Source organism: Malurus melanocephalus, unplaced genomic scaffold (genome assembly GCF_030028575.1).
Source record: "Malurus melanocephalus ecotype Western Australia unplaced genomic scaffold, MMel_1.1 scaffold_277, whole genome shotgun sequence".
NCBI classification, from domain to species: Eukaryota; Metazoa; Chordata; class Aves; order Passeriformes; family Maluridae; genus Malurus; species Malurus melanocephalus.
The window spans coordinates 899,179-921,868 of NW_026623509.1; the positions used below are offsets into that span (position 1 = coordinate 899,179).

General features: G+C 37.5%; 1 protein-coding gene across 1 annotated transcript in view; it reads right to left on the reverse strand.

The window, feature by feature from the left end:
• Nucleotides 1-3,154: 3,154 nt before the first annotated feature.
• Nucleotides 3,155-22,690, reverse strand: part of TTC29 (tetratricopeptide repeat domain 29) — a gene marked incomplete at its 5' end in the record, with an annotated part of 95,941 nt that continues 76,405 nt past the window's right edge. Inside the window, 2 exons of the mRNA XM_057376292.1 lie at nucleotides 3,155-4,855; nucleotides 5,236-5,308. Coding sequence (XP_057232275.1) covers nucleotides 5,271-5,308 — 38 coding nt within the window. The remainder of the gene's footprint in view (nucleotides 4,856-5,235; nucleotides 5,309-22,690) is intronic.

Below are 22,690 nucleotides of genomic sequence, written 5' to 3' on the forward strand. Positions count from 1 at the left end.
GTATAGTCTCGAGCAGCTGTTAATCTGTTTCTGCCAAAACCACTGCAGAATGTGGTGGTGATGTTGCCCTCCCAGAGCAGAGATTTGTAGAGGCAAAGTAAAAGCAAAACTCTAATTCATCAAAATATTTTAATACCATAGAGCTCCTCTGAGCGTATCAGGGCTCAGCAGATGTGAAAGCCCTTTGTAATTCAGAATGTAAAAGTTAAAGGGGKTGCTGAGAGAGAGAAGCAACTAGGAGACAGAAAGCAGGTAATCCTTAACTTCAACTTCACTTATCATAAACGAATTTTGATTTAATCTGTACTGCAAGCTGAGCATGAGCTGGTCTACCCAGAAAGCAGCCAGCAGTGATAGGGACATGGTTTTCCTGGGATTTGTGAGGAAAGAGAGTGTCTAATTTCCGCAGTYGGATGCCGAGGAGCTGGGAGGCAGACAACTCTTATGAAAGGAAACAGCAGGAAATAACAGTGACCACCAGGCTTCAGGGAGAGCTCTTTGAAGATGTTTTTAAAGAGACTGCTATGGTTAAGTCCAGATTTAAGTCACTAAAACTATGAACTGTGAACCTGTGGCCAGATGGGACAATGTTTTCTGACAGTCCAAGAAGACCAGGGAGCAATGCTGTCAGGGATAGAAGAGCTCAGTGCAGGAGGCTGCAAMCTTTCARAGCTSATTTACCTCTGTGTATGGATAAATGTGTCCCAAATCAACAACTAGATGTGCCAGTTACAAAAGCTGCCTGCCAGAGACAAGGGTTACCTCTCATCCATCTGTCTGGTGTAGGAGATCTCAGTCCTAGCTGGGTTTGGAGCTGAGTGGGAGCCAGGAGCTACTGCCACTCCCAGAAACTCCTCTTAGGATGCTCAAGTTCCCAGTCCCCSAGTCATCCATGTGCTACTGCAAATCTGTTGTCCACTGGTTTTCTGTCCTACATCTCCAATACTGCAGGAGACCAACCTGCAGAGCTGAGCTGGAGAATGGGTACTTGCTGGCACTACTTGAGACTTGTCCTCCCTGGGATTCTCCTCAGCTCCTCAAGACTCCAGGCCTGTGTCAAAGACTCACACATGGAAATATTCATGAACATATTTATCTTCAAAGAAAGCACATACATTCTGTCTACTTGTAAGCATTTTGTGTGGCAAACAGGGAGATATTATGAAGTTACATTGTCAAACAAGACACAGGTTTGTTAAAAAAAAAAAAAAAAAAAAAAGAGTCCTCAATCTCTTCTTTATAGGAGCTGTCTTCAGAAACACCACCTGAATCTCAGGACAAAGTCCTTGATGGACACCACTTCTGAGGGCTGAGGAGTTCTCAGCTCATGTGTAATAGCTGAACCTCACACAACCACTCCAGACCTATTTCTTGCATTTTTACATGTATATTATAGTTTCTTCCAGTTACAATCTACTTTTTCCTAGCAGAAAACTAACTTATGGCTTTAGTAATATMTATCATCAATCTTATTTATTCCATCTATTTCCAGGTAATTATATATAAAGTATTTCTTAGTCTATATTTGGATGGCCTATTTAGAGATGAATGGATTCCTTCCAGAATGGCAATGACCTTTCTGTGACTCAAACATTAATTTTCTAAATGGCATCACAGGTGAAATACCTTATATATCATCATAATTAACAAGATACACCCTATTAATGGTCAGAAAACATGCTTTTCATAATTATAAACAGGATCCTTTCTGAGATACAAACTTCCCCTCTGCTATGAATAGTTAGTCAATACCATTGGATGTATCCACAGTAAAACCTACTAAAACCCTATTCAAAAAGCAACTTTAATTGCCAGCCTCACATATGCTAAGCACCCACAAAATGTAGATTTTAGAGACAYTACATTTCAGAACTACTCAGAGATTCATCTGCTACAGTATGACAAATCTCTTGTTTGAAAGGACAACTGGCATTATAGGCTAAATTGATCTGCCTGCTCTCCTAACTTCGTTAAAGTCAACTCTGCTTGTGATGTCTCTGAGCACAGAAAAACTTGTAAACTGCTCTTCCTACTCTCTCATTAATTGTAAATTAAGGGTCAGGGGATGACGTGTTTTCTAGTAAAACTTAGAGGAAGGATTACAAGAATAAAGAATGAGGCAGGGTGGAGAATAACTGTTCTATAAGAGGAGCTCCTTAACGGAATTAAAGCACCTCAAGTAAAGAGACAAAGGACAAAAATTCCATTACACCAAGGTGAGTTCTGATCCCAGCAGATCYTATGAGCAAGACTGTATCTGACAAGAGATCAGCAAAGGAAAGTGATGTTGGGAGAGCACTGGTAATTCAGAGAGTGGTGATTTTTCTTCTGCAGTAGCACTGGGTCGATAGCTCAGCCAAGTACCAGTGAGCATTGTGCTTTCAGCTGGAGCATGGGAGGTGTTACATGGAGCCTGCCATGACCCGTGGAGCTCTGACTGCTTCTAACAGCTGAGAGGTTTATTCCAGGATCCTGTCCAAACAATAACATATTGAACAACATCCTGCCTAACCTCCTGGTCCCATTAATTTGAAGGGGGAAGCAGAGCCTTTGTTTTCCCACTGAAAAAGTCGTGAGGGGCAGAACAACACCTGCATTCTGCCAAACTGAGAGTTATTCATCAGACAAATTGTTACTGGGATGGGAGACAGGGATATTTAGCTCAATAAACATAATTTTCTCCCAAACCTTCCTGACTTTCAAGAACAGAATTCACATTTATTGAATTGTTATAGGATGATAAATTTTCTATTATCTTTATTAAAAGCTGTATGATGAAAAAGTGCTAAAAAGTATGGGAGAGTTATTGCTTTAGTGGATTAATTCATGACCATTTTTCACAAACATACCAGAGGTATCATGAAGTAACGAGTGCAGATTGGAAAAAAATAGTGATGACCATGGCTGCTATTGAACATAAYTACAAAATAACTTTTGAGACACATAAACAGAATGTTTAGTTCCTGCAGAAATGTATATGAGGTTAAAATCCCTTAAGAATGAGAATCTTGCCCTTGACAAATTGGTAATTGTCTTTTCAATTGGCATAGTTTATGTTATTTTATGTACTTATTTTTTTTACTACAAAGGCCAAATTCAAAGATGTAATTTCTTTCAACAATATTTTGATAAAAGAAATTCCAAATATCTAAAATCAGCAGTCATGCTATATTTACAAAGATTAGAAGAGCTTGTAGATTAATAGGATTTTAAGGTATTATTTGCAAAATTGTGCTGGTTTTATGATGTTTTTCTGGTTTCATATCAATACCATTAAAATGTAAGGTATTTTTGTATTTGTATTAAATATAAAGGGTAAACAACACAGATTTTGTTTATATTTAATTTGTAGTCCTGTTTCTCTTTCTGGTTTCCATAAAATGTTTTCCTTTTTTAGCACTCAGCAAAGAGATTTGTTGCCTRTGTTTGTGCATAATTGCACATGGGAATATTTCTATACAACTTTTCAGCCTTGCAAAAGCCTTCTAAATTAACATTGTTATAAGAAGCATGGTGTTCAGACAATAAAGACCTATAAACAAAAGAATAAAATTATTGATCTATTTGTATTTAAATTGCATGTGTACAGCAATTTTGATCAAAAATAGTCTAATAAGAGCTGGTTAATGATACATTTTTACCATTCTTTAAGMGGGAGAAACCCTATTGTCACATGTCAACCAAATACTCAGATTACAATCCTGAAGAAAACTGTGAATTGAGTTATTACTGTGGCAAAGCTAATGCTTGCTCAAACACCATCATAAAACCTGATTATAGGTCTAATGGACTTTGCTACAAACTCTGAATCTRGAAATCTCCATTTAAAGAAAGGAATGGCTGGCTGTTGGGAGTGATAAAGCTTTCTTTGTTTACTTTAAAAGAAGCGGTTTTCTAATATGTGAAATTATGCATCACCACTTTTCCTAAATAAAATTCAAAGGTTCCAAATCCTGTTTTTATTTGTATTTTGTAAAGTGATAACTGCCATCTTCTGTCCTTTAACTCTTCTTCAGGCCAACAGTGATGGTGACYGGCTCTGAGGACTTGGATTCCTCAGAGGACTGTGAAGACCATGGGAGTCAGACTGCTGTGGCTCATGTGGGAAACCCACTGTCAGGAATTTCATCAGCCCAAAATGGGACACAATTTTCTACACAGAGTCAAAAATCAGTGCTTCAGATTATTTACCAGAAAGAATTGAAGCAGAATTTTCATTTACCTGATGGTGTGAAACGCAGGGTCACAGAATGGGTCAGGTTGGAAATGTCCGTARTGGGTCATCTGATCCCACCTCCAGGCAGGGTTATCCCACACCACATGGCACTGGATTGCACCCAGAGGGATTTTAAACAAACCTAGCTGTGTTTTGAGTCCAACCTGTGCTAGAGATTGAATCTAAATTGCACCACAGTGTGCCACCCAGGCTGGATCTATTCTATTTTAGCTACAGTTGAACCCCAACCATTACAGACATATTAAAATAATTGGTARCTCTATGAATAAGTTTTCCTGAAAGGGACCATAATCTGGGATTTACAGAAAACTCTCCAGACACATTTGGAACCTGATCTTACAAGGTATTGAGCATCTTGGATTCCCAATCAGCAGACATAAATGATGCTTAATATCTTAACAGGAGACTTTGGAAGAYATTAAGCATCAAGACCACAAACTTTCTATTCTACTATTCTTCATCTTCTAAAAAAAATATTTCAATGCCATATGCATTTTTTGATAAAATCCTATTTTAATGACAAAATCCTTGCTGAAATTCCTACTTTGTTGCACATCTCTTTGAGGATTTTCCAGTACTCATTATACATCAKCTTCTCTGTCAGTAAGAAGGCATCCTCTAGAATAGGAAACAGMAAATAGAAAGATATTAAAATGTCAGAAGTTTATGTATATACATTGATATCCACATGTTTTATATTCGGGTTTGGCATCTGATTAATCAGATTTGTGTCTGTCTCAAAGGCTTATTTCTGTAAATTAAAAGTAATTACACGATCAAAGGCAATTAAATTCCAAAACTGGGAATATGTGTAAMAAAACTGAGGGAAGTGTGAATTCATTCATTTAAGAGGAAGAAAAACATAATTATTTAGACATAATAAAACAGAGATGATGTGTAATTGCCTGTCAAAATCAGGCTGATTATGGATAGTAATGACATTTTGCAAAAATCAGCATATTGATATAAAGTCTATGGATTAAGAGCAAATATCRTACCAGGAAGATCTAGAACTGGTGTCTTGGACAGAAGCTCACACGGGCTTTGAGGCACCTTTTTCTTTATCATGTTCTGTTATTAAAAAAAAGAGAATGCATTAGTGTTTTAGACTTACAACATTTTTACTGTTTAAAAGGCCTAAATGGTTTATTTGAAAAACATGTCATTACAGTAAAAAGTCACAAGAGAAGGAAATCTGAAATAACGCAGAGATGAGTCACATAAGATATAACCTTAGAAATACAGAACTGACAAGGATTTCTGCTCTTATTTCTTGCATTCCTGTGCAGCAGTTCTCCAACAGGACAGGTCCAGGTGGGACCAGCTGAGGAGCTAACAAGGGAGATGCATTTGGGAAAGATGAAGGCCAAGACAGCACTGAAAGATGCAGGCAGGAGGAAGAGTCTGCAGGGGAGGAAGTGAACATGCAGGAAGCAAAAACAGGGTGAGGACATTCCATAGGGAAGGCTCCCACCTCTCAACAGGGCCTTCCTCATGGGATGTGATCCAAAGAACAGGTGGCTGGCTTAACTTTGCAGTTCTTGAAGCCACACACTTCCTCTGCTCCAGTGAACAGCAGCCTCGTTCCCTCCTCACTCTGTTTTCACACCAAACTCCCACCTCCTGGCTGCACTTTCTGCTCCTTTCCCAAGGACTCTCCAGCAACACACCTCCCTCTGCCTCATTCCAGCCACATCATCCCTGGGGCATTATTTCTTATTTTGGGAACTACTGATCTGGTTCACCTCCTCAAATGAAGAAAGCAAACATGTATCTAGTCCATCCCTGACATCTATTCTCCAAGGCTTCTGATGAAGGCTGTTTCACAACATCCCTAATCTCTCTGTTTCAGTGCTTCACAGTCTTATTGCTCAGTTTCTTCCCTAATACTTAAGATAAATATTTATTGCAAATTAAAYTGATTTTAGTCTTGTTCTACCTTTTGCAGACACTAAGAGCAAYGGAACATTGTACTCTTTTAAAATAACTCTTTATAGCTTGAGAGACTATTTTCCTTTCTCTAATCTTCTCTTTTGGAGGCTAAGCGAATGTAGCCCCTTGAATATTTGAAAGGACCTCATGTTTTCTTAAATGGATCCTTCTCAATTTGTCACCATCTCTTTGTACTGTTATGCCTGAAACTGGACTTTATCTTTCAGTCACAGCAATACCAACAGTGCTTGTATGGCATCATAATTTAATTAATGGCCAAAGTAAATCATCCAGCTCTGGTAGGGGTGAAAAATAATGTTCAAAACWGTGTCTCTGCTGGTGCAATGTTTGGAACAGATTAAAACTACTGGACCACTCAAGACTCAATAAAATTTATGTTTTCTCATTTCATAGGCTTTTATTAAGCATAGTTGCTAACTAGGACTTTATCCATAGCTGCACGCAAGAAAAAACAGCATAAGTAAATCTGTGAAGAATATCTAAGAACTCTCATATGAAGACTCATTTTGTATGAGGGCAGTGTGTGTGTTAGTGGTTTACTCTGTACTTAACAACTGTAGTTATTCCAGGTAAAATGTTCTGATGCCAGGTCTAAAGTAAATCAACGGAAATTCCATTCCTAGCAGTCATTTACCATGACTAAATAAAAAAAAATCTAATAAAACCTTCACAGCTCAGTTTGGTTTAGGAACTCAACCAATGGGAAACAGCCAAGAGCCTTAGGCGATCCAGAAGTGCTTGCAGGGATCAGAACTATGCTGTCCCACCCCAGCTTTACACCAGCATGGTGTTACTGCTCTTTCCAGTGGATGTGCTTTGGTGAAAAAGTGGTGCAAAGTGGGTRACTCCAGTCCAGACTGTGTCTGGGTACAGTAACATCTGTATTTCCAAGGAAACACACGTAAAAGCACATTGCTGACAGCCACCGACACTGAAACATGTGAGAAACAGTGGGGATGTGCCATGACAAATGGGGAGTTACAGCAGAAATTGCTTTTCTCATGCACCTTTKGGCCTTTTGCCTTCACACTTGGACACCAACCTATCATTGGCTGATTAACAGCTCTGCCATCCTGGCACATATTAAGCATATCAAGGATAACTGATGGAATACTGAGCCTTAAATGTTTTCTTGGCATTTGTTTGGCCTGTGCTATTTAGACACAATAAAAGCATCTCATAATCATAATGATAATACATATATACCACCACGGATCACATCATCAAGCATTCTCGTCCCATCTTACTAGGCAAAATGCACAGATAACATTAGTATGTATTAATAGAACGTAAATATAATTAATCATAATAGGATGTTCCTGACAGATTATCACTGCTGTTGATAAAATATAATTAAAATTGTCTGGTCAGATTTTCAGTGCAGATAGAATTGTCATCTCTCTTCTTTCTGTGTGTCTATCTACAGAATGTTACACTTCTAAAAATCTCATTATTTCATGATGTTTCTGRGAAAAAAACAATTCAGGGCTGCAAGTCATTTACATAATATGATTAGTGAAAAKCCATACAAAAGAATGAAGGCCACACCAACAAAGACAGAAGCTACAACTAACTCCAGAGAGGGCAGGAATTTTAGGCACCATTCTCTCAAAAGTTTGTAAAGAAAATGGAACAGATGACTCTTGTATTCCGAAGACTGCATGCCCATGTGACGGGAAAGCATTCAAATCCAAGTTTTGCATTATTCAAAGACAGCTGGACTTTATTAGACAAGAATCCACTGAAAGCTCCACAAAATGATGAAGTCATAAGAGGACTATTCAGGCAGCTGAAACTGCTTTAAAAAAAAAGGAAGACAATATTTTGAGGAGATTACAATACTAAGAATGAGAGTAGCATGCAGGAGGTGACCCTGAAACCACTTTTCAATGTGTTTTCCAGTAAGAGAATGAAGTAGGGTCTACTGGCAGTAGGAGGTGGTGGGCWTGGATACAAAGGAAGAGTTTCTTTGTGCACTGCCACCATATCACTGGAACCCGTAGTGCAGGATGTTGAGAACAGTAATTTTCTGAGGGCTCAAGAAGTGCCATGGCAAACAAATAGGAGGAAAGCTCATAGCCTCCCCTACTCCTCCACTGGAGCTCCCTTGCTTAAGCAGCATCCTATAACAGAGCACCTCAAACRAGATATGGGAACAGTGCTTTATGTTCAACATGGATTCGGGTGCCCGTACACAAACAAGGCCATGTTCACAACTCCTGTCAATGAGTGTGAACTCTCACTATAGTGTACATACAAAAAAAGTAATATAAGGCAACACAGTATTTTCATTACATCTATTATCCTTTCGCAGAATTAATTCCACAAATTCATATCCACTATTTAGGCAATATTGCATTTTTCTCATGACAGAAGCGACAGAAAGTAGGACTATCTCAATGTATTATCGTGTTAGTGTAATGCAGTTGATCAAATATAACCTATTATTGTAATTTAAAAATTACTTGCAGCTGTTTTGAGTTATATCATCTGAAGAAAGATGTAATAGAGTATAAATAAAGATAGAGCAGAAAATGATATGACTGAGAACAACATGCACATCCACACTTGTAGATGACCTTCCTATGTATTTTTCTGTCTTGATATATGAAAATTGATGCAATACCTTTTTAAAAGCAGGTTGGGCCTACCTGTTTAACCATCCTGACTAGGTTCACTTGGAATGGAATCAGTTGTAGTTGGAGGTTTTATGAATATAAAGATTAATGAATTTGTACAATTTGGGCATGCAAAGCATTTTTATCAGGCATATTCCATTTAGAATAAGCAGTAAACCATATATAAGGGGTGTGTCAAAGTTTACTGAATAGGGCCCTTGGTAGCTAATGTAACATTTCTCCAACAAATCAAAGGTATTGTTCTGTGCTCACATGAATATACAGTAGCCATTACCTTAAATTTAAAACTCACTGTGAGCAGCAAACACACTGTGGGGATATGAAGGCCATATTGTATCAGTGGAGTCTGCAGAGATTTTCTTCATATGGCTTTGCCTGGTTGAAATATATGTTGCAGTTGAAAGCTAAAGGGATTACTTTTGAATAGTCATCACAAAGGTTGATTATATTCGTATATCATTTAGCTGGACCCTGCAGGCTATTATTCCATTAGCTGTGCTGGCCCTGCACTGTCAAAAAGTTGATCGTATAATGTAAAAAGGGTACATGCTATGTTAAGGTATGTGGAGTAACTYGAAGCAGTAATCTTTTAAGAGCAGCACAGCTCTGTACTTGAAGGTAGATTGCATTTAAAATAAATACCCACAAAATKGAATAAGTACAATAAACCTACCTCTGTTTCCTATTTTTCCTTCTTTGAATAGCCTGTATGTAATTTGAGTAAGTTAATTGCAGCAGGTAAGATATTGGCTATGGAGTATTTTTTCATCCTCACAGCCAAAGRACTTCACCTCAAAATAGCTGTGTCTTTACATGAAAACCCTCATGGAAATGTTTCCGGTGAAATAGGTTTGCTGATTATGCTTCCCTTGCACATGCAAACACACACACATTTTCTTTCAGTGCTTAATAAAATGGATCTTCAGACGCTTCCATTATGTGGATGCCTTAATATTATTTTATGCTAAAACATGGACAGCGCATTAGATTGAAAGCATCTTACTGTTCCAGGAGGCAGAGTAATCACGGACTATCCCTAGATAGCAAATGCTCCCTTTGGGGAAACAATACCAACAACACAGGCTAATGAATCACAGCAGTTATTAATCATGGGCATTTGGAAAAGCCACACATAATAGAGATGGACTCTCAGAATTGGGAAGGTTAAAAGGTGGGACCAAAGAAAAGATAGAAGACGATCCAATCACATTTTAGAATAAGTTTGTGGATGAGTATTTGCTTCAGTACAGTTGTACCCATGCTTGCTTTCTAAGAAGGCAGAGAAAGAGAAACTAGGCAGCTCAGTTCTCTCAGCTTTCAGATCCTTGAAAGACAATTTGGCAAAAATAAATAAATAATAAACACACACATACAAGACCCTTAGGGCTTATGGCCTAGTTGGAAGTGAGACAGTGCTTCTTTTAGTAGACAAAGTTGTTTAATTTAAATTGTAAAAGCAAGAGTTGGTTCTCTTTCAGTCCATCATATATATTATTCAGGGCAATGAATGAGTCTGTATGAGTACAAATGGGAGCCTTAATGAACTACAGCAAGCACTTGAGCAGGTAGGTTTCTCTGAATACAGACTTCACAGATGAGTAAGTTAGGAATGAACAGCAGAATTTATTTTGTATGCTTTTGAAGAGCCTACTCAGACTATGGCACTATAAGGGAAGTGCAAGATTTTTCTAGTTTGGGTGAGAAAATCTAATGGGAATATAAATTTTTCCCTGACTAATAACTTCCATTGTTTACTTATTCATATTTAACAGCCCTCAGACAAATTAATTTTTCTCTCTTACATAGTTTGGGTATGTTCCAAAAATTTTTACAACAATGGAAATCTCTCCTGATGCTACATATTTCAGTTCCGTGCATGGTAACACATTCATCTGTGACATCTTTTACACAAATCATCTGTTGAATACAAATTTTAAATAACAGCTTTATCAGGTCAAATTGTTGGCTGCAGATAGAAAAGCAGGGATTTCTCTCAAGGCCAAAATRTGACACTATGTGGAAGTCAGAGATCACAAAACTTTGATACAAATATTGGTGATACAGAAAAATCAGCTTGGAAAAACAGCCACCAAGAAGATCACTTCAAACATGTACAAATGTTACTGTCAACAAGTTCTATATTAAATCCAAACTGTTWGCTTAAAATTTCAGTAGTATCTCGTCTCTTACTCTACACCAGAGAGCATTTGCYATTCAGTGTCTTGAAACTTTCTCAGTCAAAGGGAAAGTTTTCCAGCAACACAAATCAGGTGAGCATCTGCCCAGCTGGTTAACCAAAATTTCCACAGTGCAAAGGAGAATTCCCAAATGGCCTAGAGAAGGGTTTCTTTTCTTTCAGCTCCCACCCAGATGCAGAATGAAGATCACAACTGGAACCTACTTGCTTCCTAAAGACAGGAGAAGTCCTGGGGGGACGTGCTGAGAAAAAAAAAACTTCTGAGCAAAGGGTGTCTGCTGGCTAGAGTTTTGGCTTGGTAGAAGCCAAACTTGCCCCTGGCTACCCTGAGGAGCTGATGAGGAGAGAACACACAAGGAGTACAAAACCACTTCTATCTCTATCTCCGCTGAGAACCACAGCCCTGACTAAAGACTGAGCCCAAAATCTACTCAGAAATCCATATGAAAGGAAAACCCTTACCTTGCTCACAGAAATGGCATTTTATAGCCTCAGAGAACTTCTGCCAGTATTTTTACAGGCATTCATACAAACTTTTACAAAAATGTGTCTGTCTCAATGATATATACATAGAGTTTTAACACACATGTTTAGAGTTATGAATAAAATCTACTCTCATTGCAAAGGGAAAAGAAGCAGTAAGTGGGCTTACTGCTGTCAGAAGCTGTTGTTTCTGACAACATATTGATTATAACAGAAGCAGCATATTTGTTCCTGATTTGTGCACAGAATTATCATTGCTACCTTCACTTTAAAAYGATGCAAGGCCAGGTATATTAGGTGCTCAGTAAATAATGACAGATTTCAGGYAGAGCAACGATTCTGACACCAATATATGCCAAAGCTACTACACTGAAAAATTATTGCTGTCTGTCTCCAAGTTACTACAGTCCCTATCCTGTAAACCTTTTAAATACTGAGCTGGAGGATCTACCTTTTGCATTTACTGTGCGACCTTCTTGTATGACTACACATAAAAGCTCATAATTTTTCTGTTGCTCATACAGACATAGAGCATTTTGTCTGTTAAATACTTGGTATAAAGGCACAATTAAAACCTGCAAAACAGCTTAGCAGGATAGCTCACACCTGCCTTTTGTAAACACCATCTTCTACCCATTGWGCAAAACAAACCACTGAGTAGAGGAGCTGCTCACTGAGAGTGTGAAATATTTATTTCTGAACATGCAGCTTGATSTGTCTTCAAAGGACCTGACTGTCATGGAGTGCTTAGCACCCCTTTCTCTGAAATTCAGGTACCTCAAAGGTGACCCAAGGCAGGGAAAGCTGGAAAGCACAGATTACTTCAACACGCCCTGTTGCTAAACTGTATGCCATCATCATACTAAGGTTCAAACACAGTATCAGACTGCTCTGACTAAATTTTCTCTGATTTTAGCTCRTTTTGCTTTATCTCTGTATTTTGACATGAGTGTCCTGTGTAATTTTGTTGAGAGTTTCTTGTTCTGCAGATCTCATTCTTTATGTTCTGTTTTGGCTCTGCTGTTTTCTGACCTCTAAAGGTTTACCTACTCTTCTATAATTACATATGTAAGAGCACTTCTTTATGGCTGAGACYTTCCAGTGACTACTCTGCCTGGTGGCTTGCAAACTGTTTGTCATCTGAGGTCTCTATAATGCAGGTTTTTTTGCCTGGGAAACTCTCTTCCAAGAGTTTAGCCAAAGCTATCATCTGGGTACAGAAGCAGAAGCCAGCGAAGCGGAGAAAATCCAGCAATGCATCTGCTACCAAAAAAAAAAAAGAGGAATGCCACAGAGATTTTTTTCTCCTTATCTGACTTTAGCTTTATGTCTTCTAATGCACCTTAGGCATGAGTGCATCCTCTCTGGCTAAGGAAGTGTAGGGAAGTGTCTGGAAGATTATGTTCTTTAAAAAGAAGATAAGGAATCCCTTATGGAAGTATCAATTTTTTTATGACCGAGCTTGTCTGGGGAGAATATTGTTCCCCTCTAACACTGACACAAAATGCTCCTACTTACTTTTTAAAAATAACCAACAAAGAATCACTGCGGGAAATAAAGGCCCTGGTTTATGCAGGGTCCTTCTATTCACATGTGGTGACATGGGTATGCTATGGGAGATAACTCTCCTATGGGCACTTTGGAGAATCTTTTCATCTCAGCTTTCCTTGTGATTTTTACCAACAGCCTGAGAACACAGAATCAGAAATCAAACATAATTCTCCTCACCAGGCATTGGAACAATACTTTTGCTGGTCAGAGCAACAGAGGGTGTTTAGTTTCTCCCTGCTAGCTTTTGAATTTGTGGCCATGTTCTTCCAGACGTGTGACAACTTGAAAGGCCACTACTTGTCTTTACAGATAAGTAGAGAGCTCCAGCTTTCACGCCAGTCACCCGCTCCTTTTGATGAGAAATAGATTCACATGAAAAAAAGATTACACTGAAAAATGGAAATGGATTTTCTGTTTTATTAGCAGTAGCACAAGACTTGTGAGCTACTTTAGAAAGTTATAGAACTACAGAGACTTTTCAGAAAAAGCCAGCAGAAGCTAGAATTTAAAAATAAATGCTCTGGCTAGTCTGGGCCCAATTCTCAAGTGATGCAGCCAATGCAGCTTCACTGAAGTTAGCATGGTTATGTCAGCTTTGCCAAATTGCTTCGAAACAGATCTTTTTAGAAAACATTTGACTTTAGAAATTTAAAATTCACTTTGAATYATGCCATACCAGTCATATTGTTTTGCTCTAGGAACAGCAGAGAATAGAAGCATTCACCAGGCAAGCAAATGTCTTCATGAARTAAAAGATGTCACCCTGCCACTCCACTCCTTGACCACAGTGATGAGAGCCACCAGCAGGTACTCTTAGTGTGGCAAACACTTCATTGGGCTGAGGGRAAGCATGGACTTCTAGGTGCAAGGGAAGGAGAGCAGCAAGGGGTGACCTGCTTTCTTTTGGACCTTTTCCACCACCACAATGCAAGAGGTGAAGAGAGAACAAGATTATTTAGGTGCTACTGCTCAGTTCTGTCCCTCACAAAGGCATTGGTGGAAGTGCACAGACACCAGCTGCTGGTGGTTTGCAATGCTTTCCTAATATGAGAGAAATCATGCAAAGCCACCAGCTGAGAAATAAGGAAGGAATTTTTCCCCAGGGCACAAGTATGATAGAGATTGTGGCAATTTTTTTTTTAAATAAACTGTTTCCACAGTTGAGAATATCTGTTATGAATGTCCAAAATTCACAAAGTGAATGATGAACTTGAGATGATTTCAGGTGTCTGAATGTACTGCAGACCTGGGGACCCCTTGACTGTGCCATCATGCCCCTTCATGAGAGGATGTGAGAGTCACTCTGGAAACTGGATAAATTCCAAGCACTAGGTAGAAGACTGTGGGCAACAGTAATTTGATAATTTAACACCAGTCTGTATTCAGATGAATGTTTGGTGCTTTGACAGGAAAGCAGATCTTCCTGATAAAACCAGTAACTGTGGCTTAAAACTCATGCTGTAATCTGTATRTTCTGATCAAATCCCAATCTTACCTCACAGCAAAGCTACAAAATGTAATAGCCAAAATTCATTGCTATAAATTAGAATAAGAYACCCCTACTTGGAGGTTTCAGAGTCACCAGGTCACAGGTGACCCTGCCAGGCATGGCAGTGGGCTAAYAGCCCTGGGAAGGTTTACTTGCCCTGCTGCAAGTTTCCCTGGCGAACTGCTTGCTGTGGCTCTATTTAATTCTTAATCTCTGCATCTCTGTTTAATTCCTAGCTGCTTTAGAGACCTGTTGTAACACAGCAGTTAAAAAAAATATTCACATGTACTGCCAGGCCTCCCCAAAGAGCACTAACTTGACACGTAGGCCATGACAGCTGGGCTTGGACTACTAAGAAATCTAATCCAGGGTTTCCATCATCTCAGTTGTTGCCTTTCTTTCATTACAGTTTGACTCAGCCCCTAATGGATTCAGCTTTATAAAATCAGAAAAAGAGGAAAAGAAAGCAATTTATTCATGTTTCACTAGAGCTCACAGAAGACATGAATTTTCTCTAAAAATGCAAATTATTTTGTGCCACACAAGTGAGACTGGGCAGCTAAAGCTCTTAGAGGAAGGGTCTTTCCCAGAGCTAATGTTTTTATACCCAGTGATTGAATAAATCGATCCCTTTTTTATCACATCTCTTTTGCTCTCCTTTTTCTTCAAAAGAATGTAACCAAAGGTACCAAAGCACCCTTTTTAATTCTACGAAAACTGATTATGCGTGTTAATTTTGTTTTTAATCCCAGACATATCAAAATAAACACCAWAGGCATGTGTAGCAGAAATCAATATCTCTTAAGCATCAAGTTAGTAAAAACAAGGATTTAGYAAGAATCCAAGATGTAAAAGACTAATGTACAAACTAAGCCCTTATTTATGTAATGTGCCATTATACAAGCTCAATATAAACCTGAAAGAAACTATTTCAGAAGAGCAGCAATGGTTTACTTGCACTGCATCAAAAATGACCCCATAAGACCTCCTTTACTGAGCTAGCCCAGATATTTAATGTGAACATATGTTTTTAAAGGATTTCTTGTCTTATGTCCAGTCGTTTTTGTTAATTCATGGGACAGCATACTGCAGATGTGCTTTTTTCTATGTTACATAAAGCAAAAATTACATTTAACAAGTGCAAGGTTGGTCATAAAAAATAAATAAAAATAGACTCTTAAAAGCTGGGAAATCACAAAGTGAAGCTATCAGTCATTCTTATTGAGAAGGGTGAGGACAATGTGAAATAAAACTTGCACATCTATGAAGAGACATTCCTAATATGCCAGAACATGTCTGTTATTTCACATTCTCTATAGGCTGCTTTCATTGGCCCAATATTTCTTCCTTTAGGGTAAGGTGTGCATTTGCACTAGATTCCCTTTCTAGACACTGATTTCAATTTTAATAGTAATTAAATTAAACATTTTGAACCTATCTGCAAGTTTGTTTACTTGAAAGAAGAAAMAACTAAGTGGTAGTTTCTGTGCATTCTGTGTTTGGGTAAGAACTTTAAACTCCATATTTGTTTAGCAGTAGTGTTATTTGTTAGTGTAATTGTTTAATGTGCAAATAAAATACCTTTCAGATTAGTTTTCTAATACTAATCCAAATCTAGGTACTAATCTAGGCACTTTATTTGTATGCAATCTAATCTGACCATTATGATGGGTATTTARTTCAGCATGGTTTTACTCCTTCCCGAGTACAGAGAAGATAAGAAATACCACTTCAAAAGATGGAATATTGTCTTCTACTTTTTTGCTGACACTAAAAATCTCCATCTTACATACGTTATGTGTACCACTCTTTCAAAAGTTGGTATAAGATGGCATTCACAAAGAGGAATCACTCTATGTTCTCTTGAGATCACTAAGTTCACCTGTATTAAAAGTGTCCATATCTCAAATACACATTTATTTGATACATTTAYATTTAAATTATTATTTGTAATGGCAAAGCAGCTTCATAATTAACAATTATATGACAAGGCAAGTTTAGTATGMAATTTGTTTTCCAATTTTTTAGGAAAAACATGTCACAGAAATAGTTACAACTCAGTTTCCCATAAGCTTTATAGAAATGTTTTAACAAGACGAGGTATATAACTTTATCTGAAGTTTAATCACACTCACAAATGATTTACAATTAAATAAAGACTACAGCTAGTGGCATCTTAATGGTAGTTTTAGTAGAGAAGTTTAAATCATAAAATCGGAGATTTATTTTGAAGATTTCTGGATCTGCTTATGGACAAATGAATTCAGCAAGACAATGCTAATTAATGACTTTGTATATAACGTGCTTGCTAAAGACATCCCTATTCACCAAAAGTAAGTGTAAACAAACAACCTAATATAAGTCAAATTACTGGTTCAGGTCTGGAGTGAATCCTGACTTGGTAAAACTTCCCAAGTTGCTTTATTAACCACAGGGGTCATATCAATCAAAGTTTATATATATGTGTATATTTATATATACATACTTTTAGGTATTGTTTTTTATAAGTGTAGGTCTTCCCTATATACAGAAAGTAAATAGAAAAAAACAGCAGTCTTAGGACATGATGAAGTAAAGGATTGAAAGTTAAGATGCTGAAAAAAGGACATGAATTTTTTGTAATATCTTTGCAGGCATTTAAATAAATCATGACATCTTAATTCAAACATGCATCATACGCTTGTGAGAAAATATGACTTGGCAAAAATATAATATGCCAGYTTTGAAGATAACTTTGAAAAGCTCACACAACAAACCACAGAGYACACATTGCATCTTCTGAAATTTTCAAAACAAGCCAGCAAGCAGAGAAACTTTCAGGACTCCTTTACAAACTGAAGGAGAAAACCAGGCAAAAATGAGCCACAAAGGATCACAAACTGATTTTTTTTGTTTCTTTCAAATTCCTGTCCCTACTTTTTGGGCTTCCAGGTAAAATTTTCAGAAGATACAGCTCYTTCCTTCTATGAGTGCTGATGATTTCTACTGTTTCACTACATTTATGCATACCAAATTATTTCTGTCTCTCCCTTTCTCTCAAGTACCCAAAGCCTTCTAGGATATTTTCCCTGAACTATTCCCTCCATTTGTTTCCCCAAAGAAGATTGAATTTCCTTCAAATATCTAATGTGGTAGTATTTGGCTAATTCTGCAGACAAGTTAAAGCAATACTCCTTGAATGAACCTATTTTTTCACTCCCATCTCAATTAGGAAGTTATCTCCAAATTCACATAATGGTACTTTGCTATCAAATCAAACTTCATCTCTGATCGTTTAACCAGTGCTATGAGGAGAGAAAAAGGAGTGAAGTCCCTATCAGGAAAGCATTGCTGGGAAAAGATGAAAGAAAACCCTGAAGAGAGCAAAAATGTGAAAAGAAGAATGAAGGAAAAAGGAGTGGAAATAGTCATGAACAATACCGCAATTACTATTTTCCAAACAAATAAGACAATACAGGAAAACCAGTAAGAGATTAAAAGTTCAGTTACCATATAATATTGTATTCTGACACTGATTACCAGGGAGGCTTCCTCTGAACTTTTCAGCATGCAAGAAGCAAGGTACAGATCTTTCTGTTACTTAGCTCTCAATTAAAAGTGGAATCAGGGCTTCTGTAGGTTCACATGCCGGTCAGAAATTCCTCTGGATAGCCCAGGAGGATGGAGCTGTTTTGCAATCTGTATCCTGCTCATTTGCCATTGACACAGAAACCTGTTCTCTGCTACAACACAGGAACATCAACTTGGCACCCTCACTGAACCTGTGAATAGCTGATGACTACCTGGCTTTAAAATGAACTCTAATGTGAACTTTCATGGTGCCAAAACATCAGAATTTTTTAAAGTACAAAAGCCGGAAGTTTTCAAGATATAGTCATAAAAGTACAGCTTAGCCCACTGCTTTATTTTATGATGACCACACAAAAATAACAGAGCACTGATAGCAGGTATCAAATCCCCACAGATTGCATTATTTCTACTTGTATCCCTAGAATAAAACAGTGGGAAAAAGCATAATTATATATTTCTGCTTGTTTTACCCAGGAAAACAAACACACACTCACACAAAAGTAAAATGAGAACTCAAGGAATAAAAGACTGTAACAGAAAGGCAAAATGTATTCTTGGGATGGTGGTCACTAAGGAAGACTTCCAGCAGAGCTCTACATCAGCATTTCTRTTTTCTAGTTGAAGAGAGGAATAGTCTCAAACTGAAACGCTGTTAAGGTAGGATTAGGACAAACTGAGAAATCAATCAGACAAGAAGGTGGTATTTGCTCAAGAGRTTTAAAGGAGGGCTACAAAGGTATCGCTTAAATCAGCCACAGTACAAGAGTAACATGAAGTGCTAAACAAGACATTTAATTACAACCAAGAGTGTGTCATGGGAGGAGAGACTAGTAAAAATCTGACTTTAACACCAGGCAAATTAGCTACAACTCTAATAAAGGATATAATGATAGATAAGTAAATTAAAATGTTATAATGAGGAAAAGATAGCTTTTGTAGAGGTCTCCTGAGGTTATTTTCTTTTGAGGAATACAAGARATCTAGATGACTATTACCTCTTGATTAGATTCCTAGAATGTTTCAGATACCTTCTCTGGATTAACAACCAGTTAAAAGTAGAAAATAAAGGTAAGAATAGATGGATTGATTTTCATTATGAAGAAACATCAATAGTGAATTCAACAGAGATCTAAGGCAGAATTTGCACTGTAAACATTTAAAAAAAAAAACCAAAAAACAAAAAAACAACTCAAAATGTTCCTGAACAGCAGAGTGACAGAACCTACTGCTGACAAAAAAGATACACCGGGTAATGAAAACCAAAACTTTAAAGAACTTCAAAAAGAGTTTATAACTAGGCAATAARGCATCAGATAAAATTCGGTGTTGTTAAATGAAAATTAATGCATGTATGGAAAATGTCTTATGCACAGGAAGATTGGAAGCTTCATTTTACAGAAAGATGACTGATAGCAGGATATAAAGAGATGTATCTACTTTCACGAGCCCCATGAAAAAAAAAGAGTGAGAAATGATAACTCACTTTCTCATAGAGCAAAAGTTAAGGGGTAACAGCTGAAGCTGCAAAACARGGGGCTAAAGGCAGATCCAAGGAAGCTGCATTTTGGCTGCCAAATTCAATGAGGTGTCTTGGCTGCCAGTTAGATCAGATTTGCACTGGAGATGTTCATGGACAAATACAGGAAAGCCTATTAAATATAACAGGATCTAGATTCAACTACTTCAAGAGGTTCCTTACAGGCTGCTGAACATATGGAGAGAATACCAGGCAGAAGTCTTGCTTCCAAATTTCCTGTTCTTATCTTTTCCCCTAATCTGTTAGCCACTGCTGGACAAACACCAGGCCATACAGGYCTTTGATCCACCTTACTASAGTCCTTTTTCCATGTATCATGTTWGTATYAGACAAGCATGATCTCTAATCATGGAGATTAGAGAAGGGTTAGCGTAAAAACTGACAGAGAAACTCTTCCCATTGTTCCATGTAGGAAACAAGACTTAAATGACTGCTGCTAAACACTGCCAGGGGTTTTCATCACTCTCAATTTSATCTCTTTGGTGACTAAAAATCATTCAGTTGAACTTGACATTTTCTGAACATTACCACCTATTTTATTTTCATTCAAAATCTACTAACAAATGATGGTTTGTTAGTGCTGATCTCTCCAAAATGTTAATTATTTTTTCTTGCAAGACTAACACCGATTCTGCCTGTGATACTAAAGCAAAGGCATTCAGACTGTTTTTCTACAGTTTTTATCAACAATAGAATGTATCAGCATTGTCATGAAAGACTGCACACTAAACTATCACCTCCACACTTTCCCCAAGCACTGGATCTTGTGCCTTATATCCTTAAATTGGGAGCACACTAGTGGTTGTTAAAAATCCCAAGGCAAGTACTGATTTCTACAAACAGGAGCACCATTTCCTAGAGCGAGAGGAATTTGCAGGCTGGTCTTCAGCTTGCAGATCATCTGCAGCTGCCCTATGGGAGGACAGTTTTTATAAATAAAATATTTGCGAACAGCGGTAGTTACAGCATTATTACAAAGTCCAAAAAAAGATATCAAAGGGTAGTGTTGCATGTGTTGAACAACAAGCCTACATTTTTTTTCCCTGAACAGCTGTATACTTCCATACTGCACCCAGAAAAATAGAATTTTAAGGTAGTTTAAAACAGTGTAAGGCATATTTTTTAAAAAATTAGCAATATTACTTTTGTATATACATGGAATTAATTTAACCTACAGAATTAGCTTTGTTTTTTACAATTTTTACATACTTTGCTAACATGTCTTGAGGCTTTTTCAAGTAACTTGGGAATTGCCTTGACTCCCCACGGATGTGGGATAAGCCGAGTTCCTGTGTGTTTATTGCTGAGGTGAGAAGGACTTAGGCACAGGCTTCACATTTTCTCTGCTAAGAAAACTTGTAACAACTTTAGGATTTGGGTTGTAATAAGACAATGAAAAATCTTCCTCTGCTGTTCTTTGTCATATTGAACAGACTCAATTGACTGAAACTTGTGTTTGAATGAAAATGCTAAATAGTTATTGGATAACAGGTTTATAATACATTTACCATTTACATTGAGGAATAAAGTGGGATAAACTAGAAACCAGCATAAATGTATGAAAACAAAKTCATCAAAATACATCACCCAGCCTGAAGAATATGCCAGCAACRCAGAGCATCTGCCAGACACAGAGGCAGGAATACAGTGTGATACACAATCTTAGTTCTTTGCAAACAGAACATTTCACTGAGTTGATCAATGTGAAAAGCACAGGTGATCCCACAGCATCTTTGGGATTAAATATTACCACCAGACCTGCACCTCAGTCAGTAAAACCTGGCAGGATTTTTAATCCTTTAAAGTACTGTTACTGCATTACTGTCTTGACTTTTAGWGATGTTATCAGTGGGACAAATACAAGTATCTGTGTTGATCTTGCTGTTTCTTCTTACATAATGTCATTTGCTTCAATCAAAGAAATCTGTAAAATACAGTTGAGCCTCGATTTCTCACGACCATCAAGCATAAGCGTTATGGGTGGCAGCAATTTATGACAGAATTTTATGGCTGTCTCTGAGATTTTTGTGATAACACACCATGCAAGTATGAGTTAATGAAAGACAACAGTTTTGTAGGCAGGTTTGAGTCAGATTTCTCAAAGAATTAAAGGATTTCATGTGGCACCAGTATTAAAAAAAAATACTAATTTTCTTCTGATATACTAATGTGAAAGYATACAGTTTGGTTCCTAACAGTTATTGTCCACAACTGACCATGAAAGCAGTGATCACTGARGACTTGGACATTAATCTTTTAAAATGATGTAATTTTAATTTCACTTATTCATTGGAAATGCCTACACAGCTCACAAAAAAAGAGTTGTCCTCTGTTTCTGAGGTGAATGTGTGTGTGACAAGGCTGTCCCTGTGATTTCAGTGGTGCATTTTTACAAACCACAGTCACTGTCCTCTGTGCCCTTCTAGTAACCACAAAATTTTCAGAATCTTTCCAAGCAAGCATATATTTGTTTCCTGCATATATTTAGTGTTGAAATAGGAACTGTACAGAGCATTACTGGATGATACTATCTGAGCTGAGGGTCAAAGACATCTTATATTGTTTGGGTAGTTTATAGGAGTTGGAGAAGACCTTAGCTAAGCATCATCCCTAATGAGTGTTTTTGTTGTTGTTTTTTTTTAGCAGACTTGTGCCTGTTGTTCCCCTTTCACTTATTCTATCTTTGGTGTAGTATAGTATACATAATTTAAATAACCAGGGAATCTCTCTGGGCTCAAAACCACCTGCTGGCTTATATTAGCTAATTAATGGTGATTTATCCAAGTTACTAATTTGAGTGGAGCTGATTGCCTTTAGGAATTTTGAGAACGTTGTAAGAATTTTGATTATAATTATGCTTATTTGATGGGCAGTCTACTTAAAATAGTAAAAAAAAAGTTGCCTGCCAGCTGATTTTTAACTGTGCCAAATGAATGACTCTATGTTGTTTCCTCCTTGAGACCATGTAGTCAGGTATTTTGTTTACTCTGATACTCAATTTCATCTTTTTCTGACTCCCTAGCAGTTTTTCTTT